The 22,485-nt window shown below is 44.9% G+C and overlaps 2 protein-coding genes across 3 annotated transcripts in view; one reads left to right on the top strand and one right to left on the bottom strand.

The window, feature by feature from the left end:
- Positions 1 to 12,415, top strand: part of RILPL1 (Rab interacting lysosomal protein like 1) — a 31,613-nt gene extending 19,198 nt beyond the window's left edge. The window contains exons 5-8 of one of the 2 annotated variants that reach the window (XM_081174870.1): positions 1,671 to 1,846; positions 3,019 to 3,111; positions 7,643 to 7,730; positions 10,521 to 10,660. In XM_081174870.1, the coding sequence (XP_081030996.1) occupies positions 1,671 to 1,846; positions 3,019 to 3,111; positions 7,643 to 7,730; positions 10,521 to 10,526 (363 nt within the window). In that variant the 3' untranslated portion in view covers positions 10,527 to 10,660. Of the gene's footprint in view, positions 1 to 1,670; positions 1,847 to 3,018; positions 3,112 to 7,642; positions 7,731 to 10,520 lie in introns of both variants that reach the window. The other variant, XM_081174869.1, reaches the window with a different exon arrangement.
- A 4,083-nt stretch (positions 12,416 to 16,498) lies between these two features.
- SNRNP35 (small nuclear ribonucleoprotein U11/U12 subunit 35) lies at positions 16,499 to 20,290 on the bottom strand. The gene is made up of 2 exons (XM_081175164.1): positions 20,076 to 20,290; positions 16,499 to 18,803 (listed from the first exon to the last, which is right to left on the bottom strand). The coding sequence occupies exon 2, from the start codon at positions 18,692 to 18,694 to the stop codon at positions 17,951 to 17,953; it is 744 nt and encodes a 247-aa protein (XP_081031290.1). The 5' UTR covers positions 18,695 to 18,803; positions 20,076 to 20,290; the 3' UTR covers positions 16,499 to 17,950.
- Between the last annotated feature and the right edge of the window lie 2,195 nt (positions 20,291 to 22,485).

The following is a 22,485-nucleotide window of genomic DNA, read 5'->3' as shown; positions in this document are numbered from 1 at the left end:
TTCTGTTGCAACAGAGTTTCCTCCCCTCCTTCCAAGGAGGGAGAGACCCTGAACAAAAGTGTGCAGAAACCTTAAAGACTTTTGACATTGCCCAACCCCCTTAGCTAAAGACCACCCCAAAATCATCATACATACATCATAGGAGGCGGTCTACAGTAGAAATCCTGTCTGCCCGGATACCTAATAATAGTCGCAGATTGCATTGTCTGGGCAGCCTGGCCATTCTTTTGTGATGGTTAATACTTTAGTTCCTGGAGAATTTGTAAGCGAAAAGACAACAGGAAAGCTTTCCTCATTTGTTTCCTTTACTTCGGAGCAATATTTGAGGTCACTGGGAGAGTCAAAATTGCTTCAGGATTGCTATTTCATACTATTTCAGACACATGGTTTATGTTATGTACTGAAGTTCTCACCCTGGGCCAGCTGGGGGATACTGTAGATAGTTCAGGTCCACATATGCAAATAAGGGATCGAAAGTGACGTTCAGTGATTGGGTAGTTACAGAAAGTTGTTACAGTTAGGTTGTACTGGAGCTCTATATAAGCAGGCTGGCTGAACCCTTCACTTCAGTTCTGTTCTGACCTGTGAATAAACAAGAGATGTTTGGAGAATCGCTGTGTCGTCTGATATGTTCACCCACAACTTAACAGATATGTGTGCATTTATAAATATTTATTCTATATTTGAGACCTTAGAATTCTTTTAACACGAGATAATTTGAATCTCTCCCAAGCTGAGGAGTAGAATGGGCATCCTTGACAGATTGCAGGTTTTGGTTGCTGGTTTGGTGTTGCAGATTGGTTTGTGTGCGCTGGGAATTGTTTAGGTGTATATGTGTTGTGCTGGCTTTTAGTATTTTAGGATTGTTGTGAAATGGATATTTTAAATGTCTTGTGACTGCTATTCTGGCCTGGGATAGTTCAGTTGATGGAGTATAAAACTGTTAATCTCAGAGTTGTGGGTTCAAGCCCCACGTTGGGCAAAATGATTGGCTGGGTTTGAACTATGTATCTCTCGTGGTCCCTTCCAACACTACAGTTCTATGGAAAGCGGATTATATAGTCTATACTTTCTGGGTACAGTATTTGCTTATCCAGTATATAGTTTGTACTGCTTTATTTTAAATGCTTGGAGGTTTCTGTTGATTAAGCAATATATAAAAATTGTTAAATAAACAAATATGGCATTTATTATGAATAATAAATATTAATAAATACATCAGTAAGTCATAATTAATAATTTAAGTTATCATTATCATCTGACTGGCTTTTTGTTCATTCAGATGGTGGTGGAGATTTGGCTTCTGTACCCAGTTTTCCACAGCCAGGCGCCAGGTCTGTTTGTGCACAGACCCTTAGAAGGAATGGTTCCTTTCTTCTGCTGTTCTGTAGTCTGTTGGTTTATGGTGATGTTGCCTCTTTTCTCTCCTTAGAGCTGCTCCCAGCTTTCTCTGAGTATAATAGACCCTGGCAGAGAGATGACATTGCCACACGCTCTCTACAGCCAGTACCATCGTCATTGGCTGCCTCCTTTTTCAGCCTTGGCTGTTTGTTTTTAAGATTAAACGCTTGCCCTAGGTTACTTATGAAAAAAATACGATGCAGTCGAAGCGACTTGTAAGTAAGACCCAAGCCATGTATTAATGTAGGATTTTTGTTTGTTCCTCACAGGCCGAAGAACCAAACAATGATGAATACATCTCAGAATCTGAGAAGATAGCCATGGATTTGAAGGATCCCAACCGTCCAAGGTTTACTTTGCAAGAGCTGCGAGATGTTTTGCATGAGAGAAATGAACTGAAATCTAAAGTTTTTCTGCTGCAAGAGGAGCTTCTGTATTATAAGAGGTGTGCTGTTGCTTTCAGCTCCTTTCTAGTCTGATTCTATGTGGAAGCAGTTGGACTGAAGCCGGTTTGCTTTTCAGTGGGATCAGTCCTGTTGAGGCTGCAGTCGTCTGCTCAGTTCCTCTGTGTTTGTGTGTGTGTTAGCACTGAAGTTCAGTTGCAAGCCCACGCTAGTTGGAAATGGACTGGAGCCAGAATGGGGAGCTCTCTTGGGTGAGGCCACTTGGGGGTACCCTACAGCTCTCCACATGTTGCAGGACTGCAACTCCCCTTGTCCCTGACCATTAGCCATGCTGTCTGGAGCTGATAGGAGTTGGGGTCCAACCACATCTAGAGAACCACAAGTTTCACATTCTTCAGAGGTACACTTTTAAATGCACCACTAGTCAAAAGGGCCAAGAATATTTCAAGCTATTTCCTCCAATTTCTTCTTCTTCTTCTTCTTCTTCTTCTTCTTCTTCTTCTTCTTCTTCTTCTTCTTTTTCTCTCTGCTCCTTTTTCTTATGAAGATAAGGAAAAATGTTCAGGCAGTAATCAGTAAACCTACATTATACCAGGTCAGGCTGTTTGTTTCTTTAGCCCAGCTGAGTCTACTCAAGAGCTTTCCAAACATTTCGTGTTGGTGACACTCTTTTCAGACATGCATTGTTTTGAGACACAGTAATTCAGTTTTACTAGCTAAACTAACCCCTTATAAGAGCATTCACATGACACACCTATACACTGCATCCGACATGTCGCTAAACAGTTTAGAAAGTTCTGGTCTCCTCTGACTGGGAGTGGCTCTCTGGCGCAGCCTCTGAAAATGTGGTACCCTCCACATGTTTTGGAATAAAGCTTATATCTGCCCCATCCAGCATTCCCACAATTTGGGAACCCCTTCTCTACACTGCATTTTCCTCACACTTTTTCTCTACCTGTGCCGGAGGTATCTAAGCAGAGACTGGGCATCTGCCTGTCATGGATACGCTTGTGGCACCTGGCAATGAGCAGGCAGCTGGACAAGAGGACGGAGGCCCCTTTATTTATATACACAATTATATGCACTGACAGAGGTATGCTTTCTGTCTCCTTTCTGTGTGTAGAGTGAGTGACTAGTTTTTCCTAGGTGTAATGAGAGTATTTGGTATCTAACGTATACATTTCATATCTTTTCCTGTTCTTTTTTTTAAAAGTGACGAGGCTGATGAAGAAATGAGGTCTCCCCAACCCACAACCATTATTCATTCAAAACCATCCACTCAGCAGGAATCTGGAATCAAACGACTGTAAGTACCCTCCTCTTCCCAAGGCTGCCTTAAACCAAGCATGGGGGGAAGAAACTTGCTTTCTTATGCTTCTTGGGGTCCCTGGGCTTTTAAAAATGCTCTAAGAAAGAATGGTGCTCAGTGTCCTTTGAATAATCTCCATAATGCCACAACGCACCTCTTTTTGTTTATCTGTTTGATTCATTTTGACACAGTTTAAATACTGTTGCCTGCCTCCCCAACCTCTGAGTTCTGCGAGATTCCAGGGCTTCCAGGTGCTTATTCAGGGTTCGTGTTTCCTTTGGGAATGAGACACAACAGAGACTGTGGTGCCCTGTCTGATGTATGGTTTATTTACACATATATAAGGGTCTTGCTTCCTCCATAAGTGCAATAGATTCAAGAATAAATCAAAATTGCTCTCAAACTGTGTTCTGACTCTCCAGCTTGCTTCTTCCAGGTCACAGCACTGCCCCTTTCAGCTCTAAACTTAGGCTTTGTCCTTCAAAGTATCTCTGTGTTGAGGGAGTAGCCCCACCCACTTGTCTTATCACACTGAGCCCCCTTTCCTTTGTTCTCTTCATGGCCCATCACCCAGGCGATCACCTCAACACAGGAAGCCAGTCTGGCTTTTGCTTGGTGGGGCCAGGGGTGAGAAGGATCTCACATTCTGCCTACTTCCTCCCCCATACCAAACTCATAGCAAAGCATTTCCCCCTGGGGCCAGTAGTAACAAATTGCTACCTTGGCTATTCCTAGCGTGACGCTTTCTCTGAATATTTCCCCATGAGACCCAACTACAGCTTTTTCTCACTGGCGAGCTACTTTTTAATATGCAGGAATTTGTTTTTTAATGTGTGGTGGGTGGAGCAAGGAAGCATGTGATTTGCCCACCTGCCCAATCGCCACATTTAGGTGGCCCTAAACACTTGTTTGGGGTTTAATCTTGTTTTAAATGTATTCATTGCTAGTGTTTTTAACCATTTTAAATTATTTTATGTGTAAATTGCCTTGAGACTGTGGTTATTATTACAGATAATAATAATTAATAATGACCTTTCTGCAGCAAAGTCTGTAACCAAGCCTAAACGTGTACTTTAAACAACTGCATATTGCCACCTGCTTACCTCTTGACTCCCCTTCTACCTGCTTCCTTTTTTTGTTTCCCCTGCATTGAAATTTAGCCTATAAACTCCTTAAGGCAAAAGACTCCGAAAAGCGCTATGTGCACCAATAGTGCTATGTAAATAATGAGCAGCCCACATTTTCTTAATGTGTGCGTCATCACCTACAACGATGGTCGCCAACCTTCTTGGACCAGGGTGGGGGCACATTTTGAATTTTGAGAGAGTGCTGGGGCGCCAGTCACAAAATGGTTGCCTTGGGATGGCAGGGCAGTAACATGAAATTAGAGAGAGAACAATCATAGTGAAGCTTTCCCTGTAATTGTATTTTCATAAAAGGTATGACCTGTTGGATTTCTGCTTGCAAGATTATAGAGAAACAATAAAAGTGCATTAAAGGGGGGACTGCAGCTCTTTAGGACCTCAGGGATTCTTATTTCCTCATGTCCAAACAGTGCACTTTTCCGTCACAGTTCCAACTTCACTCATTGGCTAAAAACACTGGCAGCCTTCTTCATTTCACAGAAATTACTCGGAAGGGTGACTTCTTCATACCTTTCTTTCTAGGAGGTCTAGAGATGTACTTAAAAAGAAAGTAAGCCCAGAGTCCAAGGCCCTTGCCTTGGTGTGCCAGTGAAGCTCATGGCAGGCACCAGGCTGGCAACCTACTGCAAGGGGGGGAAGCTGTAGCCCTCCAGAATAGGGTTTGATTCCAACTTTTCACCTGCCAGCATGGATAAACAGTCAGGGATAATGGCCGTCTAGCAGCCCCTGGGGGGCCACAGCTTCCTCATTCCTTCCCTGCTGTTCCGTGTGCCAATAGAAGACAATGCCAGGATGCACTGGCACCAAATCTGTTGGTACTGTAGTGCAAAAAGAGTGAGTGCCGGGCAGTGCATACAGTTAGATGCCTGCCAAGCTCTCTTGGAAACCTCTGGACCAGGGGGTGGGCTTCCTGGAAAACCCTGGTGCTGCTACCTTAGAAAATGGCAAGCACCAAACTGCAGTAAGCATGTGGTGCTTCACTATGTCCTTAGCATAAATTCCCTTGAAATTCTGTTTTCTTTTGTTTTTTTCTCCTCTTGAGACTACAGAGAGGGGATTAAGCAGCAACGTGGGTGGGTCCAAAGTGGCAAACTGCATTTTGAATCTCTATATGAGAGAGAGCTTTGTCCCAAATGTTTAGATGTGCCAAAAAAGAACCCCCTTTTTTCCACATTAACATCCTAAACCGTATTTCCTCCAAAGTAAGTCCAATTGATTCTCCTAGCATTAAACTTTCCAAAAAAAGTGTGCTTAATTTCCAGTTTGTGATTCATTACTCATTTGTAGGTGAAAAGTACCTTTCCTTCAATTAGTATCAGAGGTTCAGCAGTGGAGAGCACTGGCAAAGAGGTGTTTTGGGGAGGGACGTCCCTCTCCGCTCCCCAAGCTGTGTGAGATGCTAGCACAGGATGGTGACTGTGTCGCTGTCATGTACAAAAAAAAATTAATGGAGGCAAAAACCAATTAGGAAATTTTTAAATTGTAAATCTTTGAGCAGGGATTTTTGTTTATATGGTTGCTGTTTTTTAAGAAGCCAGATCTACCTCGTTTTGTACAATGAGCAAAAAGGGCCCTTTGTTTCAAAGGTTGTGTCGCTTGTTTGTTGCTGACATGATGAACAGTTCTGGCTTTAAAAAGAAGACAGACAAAAGCCTCTCTCTCTCTCTCTCTCTCTCTCTCTCTCTCTCTCTCTCTCTCTCTGTGTGTGTGTGTGTGTGTGTGTGTGTGTGTGTGTGTGTGTTTAATGACGTGGGGGGAGGCTTGATGCAACCCAGCCAGCCAAGCTGTGTAACTGTAGAAAACCCCTTCAGAATAATAACAACTCTGTGTGTTGTTTTTGATTCTAATAATAGCATCTCCCAGAAGCAGCTCTGTTGGGAATGTCTCGGAGCTGTGTTTAGGTCAGAAGCAAAAAAGTGCTCTGGTGATCTCAGCTGTGTCCTTAATCAACAGCAACAAGTGGCATCTGCAGCCAACGGTTGCAGCGGGATATTGCTCCCCTTCCAGGTCCCAACATGATGTCCCATTCATTCCACTCCAGCAATCAGCCACCATCCATGCATAGAGAACATGCTCAGTCCTCATTGGGCTTTTTCTGTGACCCCCCCCCCGAAGTTTTATTCTCCCACAGATGTTTGTTTGTACTTCTACAAACCTTTGGGTTCCCCCAAACCTGTTGGCATTTCCTGCCTTGTGCATGGATGGTGCCATTTTGGCTACATAAAGACAGGCGCTCAGCAAATGAATTTGCTATTAATGTACGGGTTGTGTGCAATGCAGCACGGAGTTAAAGCCAGTGGTATACTTCATTATTTATTGCACTTACATGCCACCTTTTCCCCCTCCAAGGAGCTCAAGGTGACATATACAGTTCTCCCCCTCCTCATTTAATCCCTGATACAATCCTGTGAGAGGCAGAGACTGTCCCAAGGTCACCCAGGGAGTTTCAGGGCCAAGTGGGGATTTTAACTCTCACCCTGACACTCCAGTGGCTACACTACACTGCTGAAATATTTCGTGCCTGTGAGACACGGTTGCCTAAGAATAGATAAGCAACTTTTTTAGAAAGACCCCAAAATTGTTGAGCTGCAATTTTTTTGATTGACTTGCCTAAGATCCAGGACAAAACTCCACATTTTGGATATCCCGCCCCCCAGGAAATCTGGACATATGGCAGCCCCAGGCATAATAGACTGTGCAATGAGTTTCTGCTAGTACAGCGGATTCCTCTTTTGTACAAAACTTACCCATCCGCTAGTGCAAGAGCCCTCAAATGCCTTTGGGAACTCACAAACAGGACATGGTGGAGTTAGTCTTTCCCTGTTTGTGTCTTAAGCTCTAAGGTCACATCCACAGTAAACACATCAAGCCCTCTTGCACTACTTTAACATTCATGGGCAGGGGTGCCAACTCGAATAAAATAATGGAGGTGCAGGTAAGCCCTGTCCCACATAATCACATCACACGGTCATGCACACCATTTGAATGGCAATGCCCATCAACTTGGAGGGAGGGGCTGGACCCTTCCAGTGTTTTGTTGGGTGGGCTGAAGTGACCTCAGCCCCTAGGAGTTGGATCCTATGTTCATACTCTCTAACATTCCTCAGATGATAATAAGGACATTTCTCACTCCCCCACAACTGACTCTCAATTGGTTTGATTCAGAAGGACTCTCCTTGAGATCAGAGGCTCTCTGGGCAATGCAGACCCTTCCCCACCTTGTAAAAACATTGTCCTTTGTGTAAGTCAGCACCCATGTCTGTCGTTTCCTCTGGCTTCCTTTATTTACTTCCCCCCCTCTCCTGTGCTTGTGAGTACTTGAATACCTTTTAATTTCATACTTAAGCCTCTTTTCTCTTTTGTGTCTGTGCTTTCCCAACCAGGATGTTTACAGCTATAATGCCTATGGTAGCTGCCGGATTGATCCCTGATGATCCCACATTGCAGCCAATAAGAAGACTTATGTCCCTTGTAGGAACTCTCTTTTTAATTGGTTACTGTGGAGTTTTTGTTCTCCTATTTGTGCATGATGTGTGGCTGTTCCTCACCTTAACCTTGGTTGTATTCTCCTTGGCTGACTGTGGGATCATAAAACCTTTTTTTGAAGATGGCCAATCAGAATGCTCCTCTGCTGCATGATGTAACCGCTTATTTACCAAGCAGTCTGTGCCCCTTTGCACTTTCTTCTACGTAATGCAAAAGGGGGACCTCTGGCCTCACCAATGTTGCTGGACTCTTAACTCCCACCAGCCCTAGCCAGAATGCCCAGCGGCCAGGAATGATAGGAGTTGTAGTCCAGCAATATTTGGCGAGGCACAGGTTACCCATCCCTGGTTTAATAATTGACTTAATAGACAAGGAATTTTAATTGAGAGTTTTTCAAGCAAATATGTGGACAGTTGGTTGAAAAATTATATATGACACTCCGATCCTTCTTACCATCTTGCTGGCCCTTTGGCCCCCAGCCCCCAGTGCTCTACCTGAAATTCCCTTGCTTGTCTGGCTACAACTTATAAGCCTACTTTGTTCAACTGACATTGTGCTGCCATTGTAGAATTGTCACTTTGTCAACATTCTGACAGTGAGCCATTCCCATTCAGCAGCTAGGATGTGTTTAGGCATCCATGACATGTACTTTGCCAGTGATGGAGCGGGTGTTCAGACAAACAAGAACCTATTGTTGACCTATTAGATAGGAACATATTAATCACTAATGTTGTTTAATCTTGCTTTTGAAACCTGCCTACTGACAGATCACAACAATTTTTGTTTTTATTTTTAAATTTAATCACAACAGGTGAAAATACAACATGCAATATTGATTTAACTGACAAAGCCCCAAATGTTAGGATAGCATAGCCTGCCATCTTACATCTCAGCTTGTAATGAGACTCAAATGGGTATCAAACCTCGAAACAGCAGTGAACAAGCATTGTCAAGTTGGCAACCTAGGTTTACGACCTGGTTGTGATGCCCACAGACCATCCCAAATTGGAGTAAAGGATATATTTGCTACGATGGCCAAACACAGGTGCTCACCTTTGTATGTCATGGCTGGAGACCTGTCTCAAGTTTGGAGGTGCCAGCATCAATGTTGTAAGTGTTTGGGCTACCAGGACACCTGGGCTGTCGCCCTCTATCCTGCTTCTAAATTCCATGTATATTTTAATTGTGGCCGTCTCAAAGAATATGGTTGGCTTCTTCTGCTTCTGTTGGACTGTGCTGTCCCAATAGAAGATCATAGTGTAATTCAGGTTATAATCCTAAATTCATGTACCTGAGACCCAAGCCCCATTGAACTGAAGGGTCTTGGTTCTGAGTAGATGTCATAGGATTGTGCTGAAATGCTACTAACTGTGAAGTGTACACTGCCCAAATTCTGTCTGACTGCTGAATTTGTGCTCTTAAAAGTCTGGGTTTTGGACTTGCACCTGGCAAATAGCTACCCCAACTTCTTCCCAGTCTGTATAACAAACTGTTTTTGGAAATGAGGGGATTTGGGCTGGATTTGCACATAGGCACACAAATAACTGGAACTGTGTATATTGGGAGACCCTCTGCTTAGTCTCTGAATTTATCCCCACAATCCATGTTACTAATTGGAACCTGAAACTGACAGAGAAATAGCCTGCCCAAGTCTGAATCAAATAAAATTTTAACATAAGTCTCTTTGATGGAAGGATAATTGCCAACAGCTTTCAGCTGGCTGGAATTAGATCTGTGCTTGTCACAAAAACCTGTTCAAAATCTGGCCTGTTGGAAAGTCCCCTCATTTCTAAGTGGGCAGAATTTGGCTGGAGTGGATGGAAGGGGGCAAGTTACAGTTCCATTGAGTGTTCATAATAGCTAATTCAAAAAATGCACAGAAATCCCTTTCCCTTCACACAGACTAAGGAAATAATAATTAGAACATTGAAATATTGTTCTCCCTAGTTGTTCACTTTTTTTATTTCCTTCACTTGGTGTAAAAACAGAAAGCAATGTCACTTGAGGTAATTGGTACAAAATCACAAGCCCCCTCCAGATAGCCTGCTCCATGTGCCCATAATCCCATGGCCTGCAGGGGGTGGGAGTGTGCCTGTGGGTCCTGCCCCCGCTGCCCCCTCTCAGCTGTCCTTGTGTTTGCGGGGAGAGCATTTGAGGAAGAGGCCTGGCCCATGAGGCAGAGTGAGGCGGCCGCCTCAGATACAGAATGTGTGGGGTGAGGAGTGGACAGCGCTGGATGTGTCATACGGCCTGCCCTGTGGGGCCCCCACCCAGCTATCCTGCCCTCGGGTGCCGTGGAAGACTGGTCCACTGCCATTGTCAAAGGAAGATTCAGCTGCCAATCTGGTCAGCTTTTATACATGGGAGACAGGTGCCATATTGGCCTTTGCCTCAGGTGGCAAAATACCTTGGACCCGGGACCTGGGCACCTGCTCTGTGCCCATAAACTGCCCCCTGTGACTTGGAATCCAGCATATTATGATGGCATGGAGAAATACCTACAGAAGGCTTACACTTTTCCACTAATGGTACTTATGTGGTTCTTGTTCCAATTGAGAAGCTGTTTCTAAACCTGTCTCCCCGAAAACAAGAGATTTCTCTCCCCTGTTAGAATTTGGCCTGGTTTCTTGCATTGCTTGGCCATGTTTGTTGCATCACTTAGCACTGAAAGATGTTTTCAGATCCTTCCTCCAAGTTTCAACGCCTTAACCTGTGTGGTGTTCCCACCCCCCTTTTTTCTCTCTCCTCTTCTCCACACCCCACTTCTCTTGGAAGGTTTAGTTTCTTTTCCCGTGATAAGAAACGGATGCCAGCGATGCAGAGAAATGCCCCCTTTCAGAGTTCCTTTGGCGAGTGGGCCAACTCTAACAAAGACGATGCATACACCGAACAAGGCTTGGAGGCCCTCCAGCACCTGTGACGGGAGCCCAGGGATTGCGGTTGCAATGGTACAGCACAAGAAAAGATGAGGGAACCTGTCTAGTGGATTGTGGCACCTGGATACGGCTCTCCTCCCCATTCCAAGCCCCTTACCCAGTTGGAATGAGGGGTTTCTTTTTCCACACAGAATCCCTTGATGTTTACTTGGTGACTACACTCCGAAAGCAAGATCCTAGGGCCTCTGTAGAAGCAATGGCTTTGCATACTCCGCTCTAGCCACCCTGCAGGGTCATTGCTGTGTGCTAATTTAACAAGCCTGTGGGTTGTTTTTGAAAGCTTGCATTCACTCCACTTAACAAAAGTTCACTTTAAACCAAAAAAAGAGATCTATGTTGTTGCTGAAGAGTTGCATTCAAGGTCCTGCTAACGTCTGAAGACGCCCCTTGCCCAGTTTATTGGGGATGGGAACTTCGTCATGATCATTCAGCTGTCATCTTCCTCTAATGATTGTTCCAGAGAAGTGGCGTCTAGTCATAGCTGTCATGCTCAAATGCAAGTCCTGTTTGCAGCTGAAGCAGGGCCTTCCTTTTGCAGGAATGAATCCATGGTGAAAATGACTAATGCAATGTACTGGAATTGGATCACCTTCCAAATGGATCAGGACTATGTATTATTATTTTTGGTTTGTTATTTATAGTGCCTAAAGCATGGTGTACAAGGTGATGGTGCCTTGCATTTTTGCTATGAATTTTCTGATGTATTAATGGAAACTAAACATCTGAAATTTATGCTAACCCTTTAAAAAATTCCTCCTTGTATCCTAACCTCTTCCCCCTCTGTCATTGCGAGGGCAGTTTCTTCTACAGAAAACACAGGTGTTGTTTCTTCAATAGCTTTGGGAACAAAAGTCAGTTTGGAAACAAATTTTGCCTATATGGAGCCCGCTGCACACTAAATGTTTAAAGTAGTGTCCTCAAGAATTCTGGGAACTAATTGGCTACGGGTGCTGAGAGCTGCTAGGAGACCCCTGACCCCTTCAGAGCTATAATTTTCAGACTTCCTGCGAAGAAGGATTTATTGCTAAACCATTCTGGGAATTGTAGCTCCGTGTCAGGAATAGACAACTCTCTTGTAACAACTCTCTTGTAACAACTCGCAGCACCCTAGAGTAGTTATTGCCATGACTGTTTAAAGGGGTATAATATGGCTTTAAATGTGCCCCTTGAGTGATCAGCGCTGGGGACCCTGCTCACAGTAGGCTGTGCCTGAGGTGGCTTTGCTACATGGTTCATGATCTATCGATGTGACGACAGGGCCGTCAAACTGTGCTTGTGTCTGAGTTTTTTCACCTATGTGGGTAACACACATACTTGCCTACCTCCAAGGCTTTTTGTGCCATTTGGCAAGGTCAGGAAATATATTTTCAAAGTTGATGTAAGGAGTCTCCATGCAATCTCCTGCCTACCCCATGCTTAAAATAAGTGTGCGATGAAGGAGTCAGCTCATACCTATGGGGTCCCATGGATGCTGATGTGGCCAATGGCCGTGCCCCCAACCCTGGCAACCACCCATTTGGCATTATAGTGAGAACAAATGAAACTGGCGACAAAATGTTGCCGTGAATCCCCCACTCACAGCAGGAGTGTTCCTAATCAAGGTTCCAGCCAGCCATTTCCTCCAACAAGGCCCCTCCTCATCCTACCATTTTCCATATTACTTTTCCAACTGGCATTCAACATTCCGAGGCTGGTAAGCCTGCTCCATCCTCACTGGGCTTTATTTAATAGGCAGGCAGGAGCTTTTCAAAAAACCTCTGGGTTTCCCAGATTGTATTGTTACCGCCCTCTTGTTTCTCAGCAATCTCATTTTGGCTCCATTCATGCTGTCGCTCATCATCTGTGTTTGGTATGAAATGGAATGATGTCATGTGTGTGTAGGGCTCCCCCCACCCCAAACTCAGTGGGCACTTGATTGGTCATTGTTCAGTGTTGGTCAATTGTCCCATTTTGGTGTAGTAGCTAACTGCCAGCTTTCTGCTTCCCCCTCACGTATTCATTGGAGATAATGCAGGGGTTTGTGCGAAGACCCTTCTCCACCAGAGTATATTAGCTAAGACTTTGCGCTGGATGGTTCCCTGTTCAGATCTCCCCTTCACAATGAACCTACTTAGTGGCCTTAACCAAGCTGCTAGTCCCTCAGCCTCACATCTACAATACAGGGATAAAAAATTCTGGACCACAAATCCACTGCGGACTGTTGCAAAGGTTATCAAAAATTTTCAAGCATTTTTCTGAGTTAAACATCAATGCTATATAGATAACAATTACATTTATGGTTCTCAGCATTGGGCTATTAGCATATGTAGAATACTAATAGCATAGTGAATCTTCTCTAAACAGCAGGGCCAGTGTATAAAATACTTTTTTAAAAAAGCTTGCCATTCCAGAACACAAACTAGCATAGGGTTGTATCTGGTGTTGATCATATGCAGAGTAGACCACTGAAAATAATGAACGTGACTAACTTGGGTCCATGAATGTCAATGGGCCTTCTCTCAACAGAACTTAGCAGGATGACCTTTGAGCAAAAAATCACTTTAACTCTGATAATTCCTGTCTTAATTTGGTTGCGGAAAAAGCAAACCAAGATTTCTTTCTGGTGGCCTCTGATGATCACAGTACTCTATCTATATATAAAGGGAGACTGGTAGTATTGGTAAGACTCCTTGGCCACTGTTTTTATGTGGCGTGGACACTCCAAGTATCTCTAGAGCTGCCACTGTCACTAACAGCCCTGCGATTCAGCTGTAAGGGTTTTTACTTAGTATTTTTCCAGCTGGAAGAGTTCCTATCTCGTGTGAAAGACCCTCTTCTTGGAACAGGGCCTGGTGTTGCCTGGCGGCTGCCTGGACCCACCTGATCCTTAAAGAAGCCATTTATGTGGCCAAAACAAATCTTTTCCTGTTGGGAATAAACCTGTTTAAGGCAAGCGTTCGTAAACTTAAGGAGGGACACTCGTTCCAGTAATTTCAGCACACAGGGCAGCCTGCGCTGACCTGATGCCCTGCAGATTCTGTTGGGCTACAGATTCCTTCAGATGGGAGTTGCAGTTGAACAACATCTGCACCAGATCAGTGAAGGCTGAATTAAGGCAATACCTCCATTAAACCAACCAAAATGGGTGGTATTCAACTGAATTAAACTCGAGTGGGCCCATTTAAATTAGTTGTGTGCTTTAGTTTCAGTGGGTCCATTCTTGGCTATGTCACAAAATAGCATGCAAAGCTTGTGAATCCTCCAGTTGCATCTAGCCTGATGCAGAGTTCTCAGGAACTCAGAAGCTTGTGAGCACAGTTATTTTGTCCACATTTTGGTTGGTATAATAAATGTATTGCTTTGTTCTAATGTATATTTTGGAATTACAGTGGTACCTTGGTTTACAACCATAATCCTTTCCGGAGGTCCGTTTGTAAACCAAAACAGGTTGTAACCCAAGGCACGCTTTCGCCATTGGGCCCTCCAAAAATAATTTGTTTGTAATCCAAAATGGGTTGTAATCCCAATAAAGGTTGCAAACCAGGACGCGCACTTCCGGGTTTGACATGTTTGCAATCCAAAACGTATGCAAACGAAGACGTATGCAAACCAAGGTACCACTGTACTAAAGTGCCCCTTAAAAGAACTGGGTTCTCTACTATAAAAGAACTCAAGGCTGGGAGAGTCTTCAGCTCACAGAGCTTATGCCATTCCCAGTAGCCTGTTTGGGGATAGATGGAGCAGTGGTATGACTTGGCATATGGCAGCTTTTAATACTGAATTTTAAAAATGGGTTTAGGGGATGACTGAGATTTCTCTAATGTATGCAAACCCAACTGATCCCAAATACCTGTAAGCAAAGGCAGTTCCCCTTGGATTCTCAAAGGGACTTGCTTCTCAGTTAAACTAAAATCCTACATACACAGGATGCAAATCCCATTTAACCTCTTTGGAAAGTTGCTTGAGTAAATAGGCTTAGGTCCAGGCTGCAGGCAAGCTAAGAACTGGGCTGCTTGACAGCAGTTTTGCAGCTAACTGTTCAGTGACTTCATGTCAGGCCATGCAGCTAAAGTTCTTCCAAAATTCAGAAGCAATGATCGGGGCAGGGTCTTTGCCTCCTAAATTTGTTTCTTGTGCAGCTGCAAAAGGTGGAGAAGTCTGGCAAAAACTGACCACTGACAACCATTGCTTTATTGCGTCTGGTTGCCGTCACTTAACATTGTTATAGCTAAACATTGTGGGTAGTTGTGCTGATCTACTAAAATTACTACTCCAATAGGCAGAATCCCTTTATTGCATGGATGGGGAACAGATGGCTCTTCAGATATAGTGAGACTCTTTGTCCCTTCTAGCACGGCCAGTGACCAGGGATAATTAAAGTTGTAGACCGACAGTCTCAGGAGCGCCACAGGATCCCCAGGCCTGTTTTATCAGAACCAGCGAAAATGTCGTGTTATGAGCCTGCTTTTGAGTTCCCCAGAGTTCTTCCATGAGCTAGATGCTAAACAAAGCAGGGCAGAGGAAGAGATAAAATACTACACAATGCTAAAGCCTGAGAGCAACCCTGTATTATTTACCAACTTGCTTTGTAGCCATATGACACAAGACATTGTGAGCAAGTTAGTGGGCTGGAGGAGGACAAGGATGGACCATGGTTCTTCCACCACGAGCCCACTGGGTTTCCATGGTAGCCATAATAGAATAAAAGCTGCTTTCATGGGAAGCCAGAAACGAAAGTGGGGATGGATTATTTGACCCACCCACCCCACTAGCCTGTGTATTTCCTAAGAGCTTGCTAAGATGCTAGCCTGTGTTTCCAAGCTTGATACAGAGGAGTGGTCAACAGAACATATTAAAATAGTAAATTTTTTGAATTTATTTATTTACAGGGCTGCCCTACAAGCCTGCAGTTTTCAAGTCGAGTGTACAATTCCTCCCAGCTGCCACAAGCTGTGGATTTCAGGACTTTAACATCATGCCAGTCAGTAGAGCATGAGACTCTTAATCTCAGGGTTGTGGGTTCAAGACCCATGTTGGGCAAAAGATTCCTGCACTGCAGGGGGTTGGACTAGATGACCCTTGTGGTCCCTACGAACTCGTACAATTCTTTGATTTTTCTTCCCTCCCCAGTTCTTCTTAAATTAGAAGTATTTTGGAAAACTGGAAAGCATTTTTTGTTGCTCCTAATACAGATTAGGTTTTGGATTGTATTTAAAAGCTTTTGGCATGTAGCTCTTTTTTAAAACTCTGTTTGCTATTTCTTGTTCTCCGACTGCTTGTGAAGAAGTGGAGAGAGCTGCCCCAAATATGCAGCTTGTCCATTTTCCATGGCTCTGTGAACAGGCAGTCCAGTGTATCCCAAGAACTTGACCTGTGCAGCAACATCAGCAGCTGCCTTCTGTCTGTGAGGTCATCATTGGAACTGTGTGTACAGTGGAGGCTTGTCTGTTAGGGCAAATGGGGCTTTGCCCCACCAATCTCAGTCTGCCCTCAGCAGCTGCCAGCTGCCTGCCTTCTTAAAACCAGTCCAGGGAGATGGCGCTGACTTAGCAGGGAGAATGGAGACAAAACTATGGTTAGTTCCACCCTTTCATTGGCTCTGGCTCCACCTCCTGTTGGCCTCCAGCTTTACAGCCTACCTGTCCTAATGGACACCAGCCACTTTGGACTACAGTATGAATGCAATAATGGAAATCCTTGTTAATATTTTACATGCTTAAGTGTTGCTGAAATTGAGTTTCCCCATAGTCCTATAATTTTAAAAGGGGGTTTGTTTTTATTTTTGCTCTTTATCACATGCACACAGATGCAACAACCTGAATAAACACTGCAAAGATGCTTGTTTTGCATAATTTATTACACTACAGGAGGGCTTGGGAAACAGTTTTAACCCAAAGGCTGGATTCAAACCCAACCATGCTCCCAAGGGCACATTTCAAAGGTGTGCAGGGCAAATTAAAAACCCCAAAAGAACCACCATCAAAACAAGTCACAAGTCTCCATGCCGTATCAATCCCATATTACAGGGGTTGCCAATGTGCTTTCAGTTCCTAGCAAGGCGCTAACATCTCGCTAAGTGTCACAGACTTGAGCATTCCCTTAATGCAATTGTCTGATAAGGCTTAGCACACAACTGTGTGATATGCAAAAGGAGTGAATGTGTATCTTTAATAAAGATTCAGGGTACTGTAAAGTAAAAAAAAAAGGCAATAAACAGCATGTTTGGAGGGAATGGGTGGGTATAGGGCTATGTTAACACTAGATCTTTTTAATATTCTAAATAAACTATTTCTGGATTAACAAGAGGTTGTCTGTTTTTGCATCTTCTATAAGCCACGGACCTCAGCCAAAGATTTGGCTCCTTAATCCAAACTGATACAAGAAATCCAGTCCTACCTCCTAGGCCCAGTCTGCTGGAACCTGGTGCCTCTCCTGACACCATTGGACTCCAACTCCCATCAGCCCCAGCTAGCACGGCCAGTGGTCAGGAATGATGGGAGCTGTAGTCCAGCAACATCTGGAGTGTCCCAGGTTCCCTATCCCAGTCCACAATCTTGCTGCTCTATTTCATTCCCACCTCAAAGGCCTACAGGAGAGCCCTCCCGGCCTACCCTTGTTTCTCCTTAGTGTCTCCTTTTCTCATCCCATTGAACCACATGCTCCTCAACCCACTGCCTATCTCAGGAGTGGGGAACCGGCGGTTCACCAGGTGTTGCTGCACTACAACTTCCATCAGCCCTAACTGTTGGCCAAGCTGTCTGGGGATGATGGGAACTGCAGTCCAGCAGCATCCCAAAGGACACGAGTTAAGCACCTCTGGCCTGCTCTTTATCTCCTTTTGTTTAGCAACCTTCTATCTGGCCCCTTTTCTTGCTTCTCTAAAATTCCTCTCCTCACCCACCCTCCCTGCCTATACACTGCAGACCCCCCCTTCTCCCTGCCCTGTGAATTATTACATTCCCCTTAGTCAAATTGAGCTTTCCTTTCTCTTCTCTGTTGTTAGAATTCCACGAATGTTGTGCATCACTGGTCATATGCACCAAAAAGCTTGGACAGGGTGGTGTAGAAGAGTGAGCAAGACAACTAAACAATTTCATCAAAACCTGCAACACCATACAGGATAACCCATTAAGTGTGCAGTGGAGCGTGATGATGAAAACACCCCACTGTTTTGAAGCTTACGAGCCAGTTATCCAGGCTTTGTCTCAGTTTGCTTTTGAAGATGGGCCCACAATTTCCCATAATCCACTGGTGTTCTGTGGCTGCGTAGCACTGGAAGGGAGCGGCCCATCAGTGCCTGTCTTCATCTCTTTGCTTCTTTGAGCTGCGGTCCCGACTTCGATCTCTCCTCTCTCTGCCTCTGCTCCGTTCCTCTCTGGAGTGACGCGCTCCATCTCTCTCTGCCCATCCTCGCGACCACTCCCGTTCGGAGCGCCTCTGGTCTCTGTTCCTTGTTTTCCAGTCCCTGGACCAACCTCTCTCTCTTTTTTCTGCCTGTCCTTCCCCGTAAAACTCACTTTTCATGGCAGGCAAATTTATGGGCTTCCGGAAGGGCCTGTCCCTGCCACCAAACCGCAACTGCCCCGACTCCTTCTTGCCACCAAAGCCACCCCCGAGCCTCCGAGGGATCCACCCTTTGAGGGTCCTCTCCAGCTCAAAGTCCACAAATACCTCACGCTGGTCAATAACCAGCTTGTTGGCATCTCGGTAAGCTTTCACAAGGGCACGCTCCTCTTTGAACTCAACGAACGCATAGCCCTTGGAGAAGCCAGTGACTAGGTCTCGAACCAAGCAGACCTTCCGGATGTCTCCGTACCGAGAAAAGACTTCCCTTAACTTCTCTTCTGTGGTTTGCAAGTTGAGTCTGGCCACAAACAGCGTGAGGTGAGGGTCCCCTGAAACGCCTCGGTTGGGGACATACCGTGCCGTCATGGCCCTCCAAACAGCCCGGTCGTGGGGCTCTTCATCTGTACCATCAATGCTCCCAGCTTTGAGGGGATCATACTCTTTTGCAATGGGCGTCCACTCGTTCATTGTCTGCAGGGGGAGCCTTTAGTGCATTCCAGATTTCAGGGTTCCTGTTTCCGTTTGTGCGTCTTCTTTTTTAAAAAAATCTATTTATGATATTTAGCACACCTCTTACCTGTAATGTAAAACAAGTCGGTGTTGGTTTGCTACAGGACTATATTTGTATTACTGTCACATTCCTCATTCCATTTAAAAAATAATAATTTGAGGAGGTGAGAGATCTGACTTATTGCCCTCCTCCACAACCATCCTTCTCTTCCCATTCTTAATTTCATGTATGTATTTATTTATTGCAGTTTTTAAATCTCACCTTTTTCTCCAAAAGGCTGAGAGGCAGTGACTGGTCCAAGGTCACCCAGCGAGGAGAGTAATAATAATAGTAGTAGTAGTAGTAGTAGTAGTAGTAGTAGTAATACCCCACCCATCTGAGTGGATTTTCCCAGCCATTCTGGGCAGCTTTGAACCCTCGTCTCTCTTGGGTCCTAGTATGATCCTCTGACCACTCCACCACACTGGGCTCTCATCCGTCCCACCTCCCTCTCCCTTCCTTGCAGAAGATTCAGCACTGCTCAGCAGAAAGGAATCAAAGGACCTTGTGCTGCCACAGCAGCAAACAACCCCCTGTGAAAACTCCCATAGGAGACTGAGCAGCAGGAGATGGGGCGGACCTCTGCCTCAGATCCTGGAGAACTGATGCGGGTCGGAGCCCAGATGTAGAGACCAATGGACTTGGGTTGTACGCGCACTGCACAGCAAAAGCACATGGCTCCCACCCACCCCCCCGAAAAAGGTAACTGGGAACAGTAGTTTACCCCTTCAAAGAGCTACAACTCTCAGCACGCTTGGCAAACTAGTTCTCATGATTCTTTGGTGGGAGAGTCGTGCGTTTTAAATGCAAGCTGCGCATCCAGTGCAGGAATATTCTGCTTGAACACCACGTGCAACTTCTGCCTAACCTTTTGTGTGCGTGTGTCTGTCACAACGCAGCCTGCCTTGCAAAGCCCCAGAGGCCGGGAAGCAGGAGGCGAGCGAGTCTCAATGGAAAACTTTCTGAGCTCAAAGCATGGGTACCCCCAACAATTTATTTATTTTTTTAAATCGGTTAAATATTTGGAAATATTTGGAATTTAGTATGTATCGATATAATGTGGAATTAATGTGATTTGATTGGTTTGTTAATAAAAATTATTTTTTAAAAAAGAAAAGGAAAACTTGCAGAAGCAAAGCAAGCTGCTTCTCTCTGATCCGCTGGCAGCCCAGGATCTCCTCCTCTTCCCCGGCGGCTCAAAAGCCCCCCTCGCCCCCCCCCCAGAAGGGCCTGCACAGCCAGCAGCCAACGCCGCCCCCCGCCCAATTATTCCTTTTTCCCAAGGGGGGAAATCCTCACCTGCCGGAGGAAACAAGGCAGTTCGCAAGGCGGCTTCTCATTGGCAGCGGCTCATTCGCCACCACTAGATTCCGTGGACCTGGCAAGAAGAGCGATGGATCTTAATACCTGTTGGTTGGTTGGTTAATTTTCAAAGGCAGAGTCCGCTCCGCGGCCCGGACGCGCCAAAAGAACTTCCCCAGGAGCCCGGCGCGAATCTGCGGGGCAGGAAGCGGAAACACGTTTGGCCTGCCGCGGTATCCGCGGGGCCCCCCTGGCGGCAGAGGTCGCGCGTTACACCTAATTTTAAAAATGCTCGATTATCTCAGCACCCTCCTCTTAGGCCTTGAGAGTTATGTATTATTATTATTATTATTATTATTATTATTATTATTATTATTATTAGGCAGGCGTCTTCATTGTACTATTTCCAGCGCCTGCTAAGGCAACCCAACTTAGAAATGTAATTTTATTATATACGTGTGTGTGTGTTTTAAAACCCAGCTGATTTTAAAATCTATTTTAATTTAATTTAATAAATATTTATTTATTTATTTATTTAATTTGTGTACTGCCCTTCATCCGAAGAACTCAGGGCAGTTCACAGCAATTTTATACCATTTCATATATATATATATATATATATTTGCTTTCGTAGATTTTCACGGGTACAGGAATGCAGGTTTTGGTGTCTTCGGGTGTCTTCCCGTGTAAGAGTTGGGGTGTCTAGGCGACGTTTCGACGAGGTCTCACTCGTCATCTTCAGGCTGGTGCTTTCGGCTTCTTGTTACTAGAACAGAGCAGGATCTCAGTGTTTGAGTTCCTATAAATACTGTTGAGGGGGTGTGGTGTATGGCCTCCAACGTTCTGGGCAGAGAGGGAGTTCCCAGATTAGTGTGCCTTTTCTTCTTTTGTTCCTTAATTACTTGAGGGATATCTTGAGTGATTTCTTGAGTGATATTCTGAGTACCACTTAGGAGGGTCATTAGGTGTGGATTAGTTGCTAAAGCTTTCGTGTCTTGACCTCTTGAGCTTGTGAAAAGTTTTTCTGAGAAGATGGCTGTACTGCACTTAGTTGTGCTCTGGCTTGGCTTCGTGTATAGGGGCGAGCTGTGGTTTTGTGCCCTGTGCCAGCCAGATCTGTGTAGGGATTGCAGGGGGGTGCAGCATCCGGAGGTGCCAATATGGTTTGGCTACTGGATGGTGTCTGTACTTTATCTGTGGAGAGGGTCTGGGTTTGGGTCTGGTGTGGTTGATTGGAGATGGCGTTCTGTGTGTCTCTGGTTCTGGTGTCGGTTTTTGTGGGGAGGGCTAATTTCCAGATGTCTGGCAGGCGGGACGTGTCGTCACGCTTGTTCATGTTGTGAGGGTGTTTCTCTATCTCGATGGCTTCCATGATTATTCTCTTGTGGTGATGTTCCATGTTAAAGAGCAATTTGGAATCTGCAAAATTAATTTCGTGTCCTGTTTCTTTCATGTGTTGGTAAAGAGAGGAAGTTTTTTCTTCTTTTTTGACGGCATTCTTGTGTTCTGCGATACGTGCATTTATTCGTCTGTTTGTTTGTCCAATGTACGTGGCTGGGCAGACTTTGCAGGGTATTTCATAGACCCCTTGGTTTTCTAACTGGATTTTATCTTTTGGGTTTCTGAGGATATTGGCTATTTTTTGGTTGGTGCAAAAGGCTGTTTTGATATTGTGTTTATGGAGGATTTTGCTAATTTTATCTGTAGTGCCCTTGATATAAGGAAGGAGGGCCATGCCATTGTTTTCTTCTGTGTCTTGGTTTTTGGGGGGTGTTTCTTTTTGGATTAGCTTCGTAACCCTGTTTTGTTGGTATCCGTTGGCGATTAACACATTTGAGAGATTCTGTAACTCAGTTGTCAAGTGGTCTTTGTCAGCCAGGCGTTTGGTTCTGGAGATGAGAGTCTTGGCTACGGAGTTTATTTGTGCAGGGTGGTGGTGTGATTGTGCATGTAAGTAGCGGTTGGTGTGTGTTTTTTTCCGGTAGATAGTGTGTCCTAGGGAGCCATCAGGTTTTTTGTAGATTAGGACGTCAAGGAAGGGAAGTTGGTTGTTGGCTTCTATTTCCATAGTGAATTGTATTTTGGGGTGTAGGCTGTTGAGATGTGTGAGGAAGCTATCTAGTTTTTCCTTCCCGTGTGGCCAAATTACAAAGGTGTCGTCAACATATCTGAGCCAAAGTTTGGGTTTGTGTTCTGACTTGTCTAAAGCATTGGTTTCAAAGTGTTCCATGTACAGATTTGCGATGACCGGTGAGAGGGGTGATCCCATAGGTGCTCCTTCTATCTGTTTATATCTTTGTCCATTGTGGATGAAGTACGTGTTGGTTAGGCAGTGGTTGGTCAGGTCCAGGATGTATTCGGGGGGATTGTATTTGTTTTGAATGGCTGTCAAGGCTTCATTAATGGG

The sequence above is a fragment of the Podarcis bocagei genome (assembly GCF_964188305.1).
Source record: "Podarcis bocagei genome assembly, chromosome: 16".
NCBI classification, from domain to species: Eukaryota; Metazoa; Chordata; class Lepidosauria; order Squamata; family Lacertidae; genus Podarcis; species Podarcis bocagei.
The sequence above is the reverse complement of the archived record's forward strand: the minus strand, read 5'-3'. Positions and strand labels throughout refer to the sequence as shown.

Excerpts from the sequence above, each read along its gene's own strand:
- SNRNP35 (XM_081175164.1), bottom strand. The coding sequence starts at position 18,694 with ATGAACGAGTGGACGCCCATTGCAAAAGAGTATGATCCCCTCAAAGCT.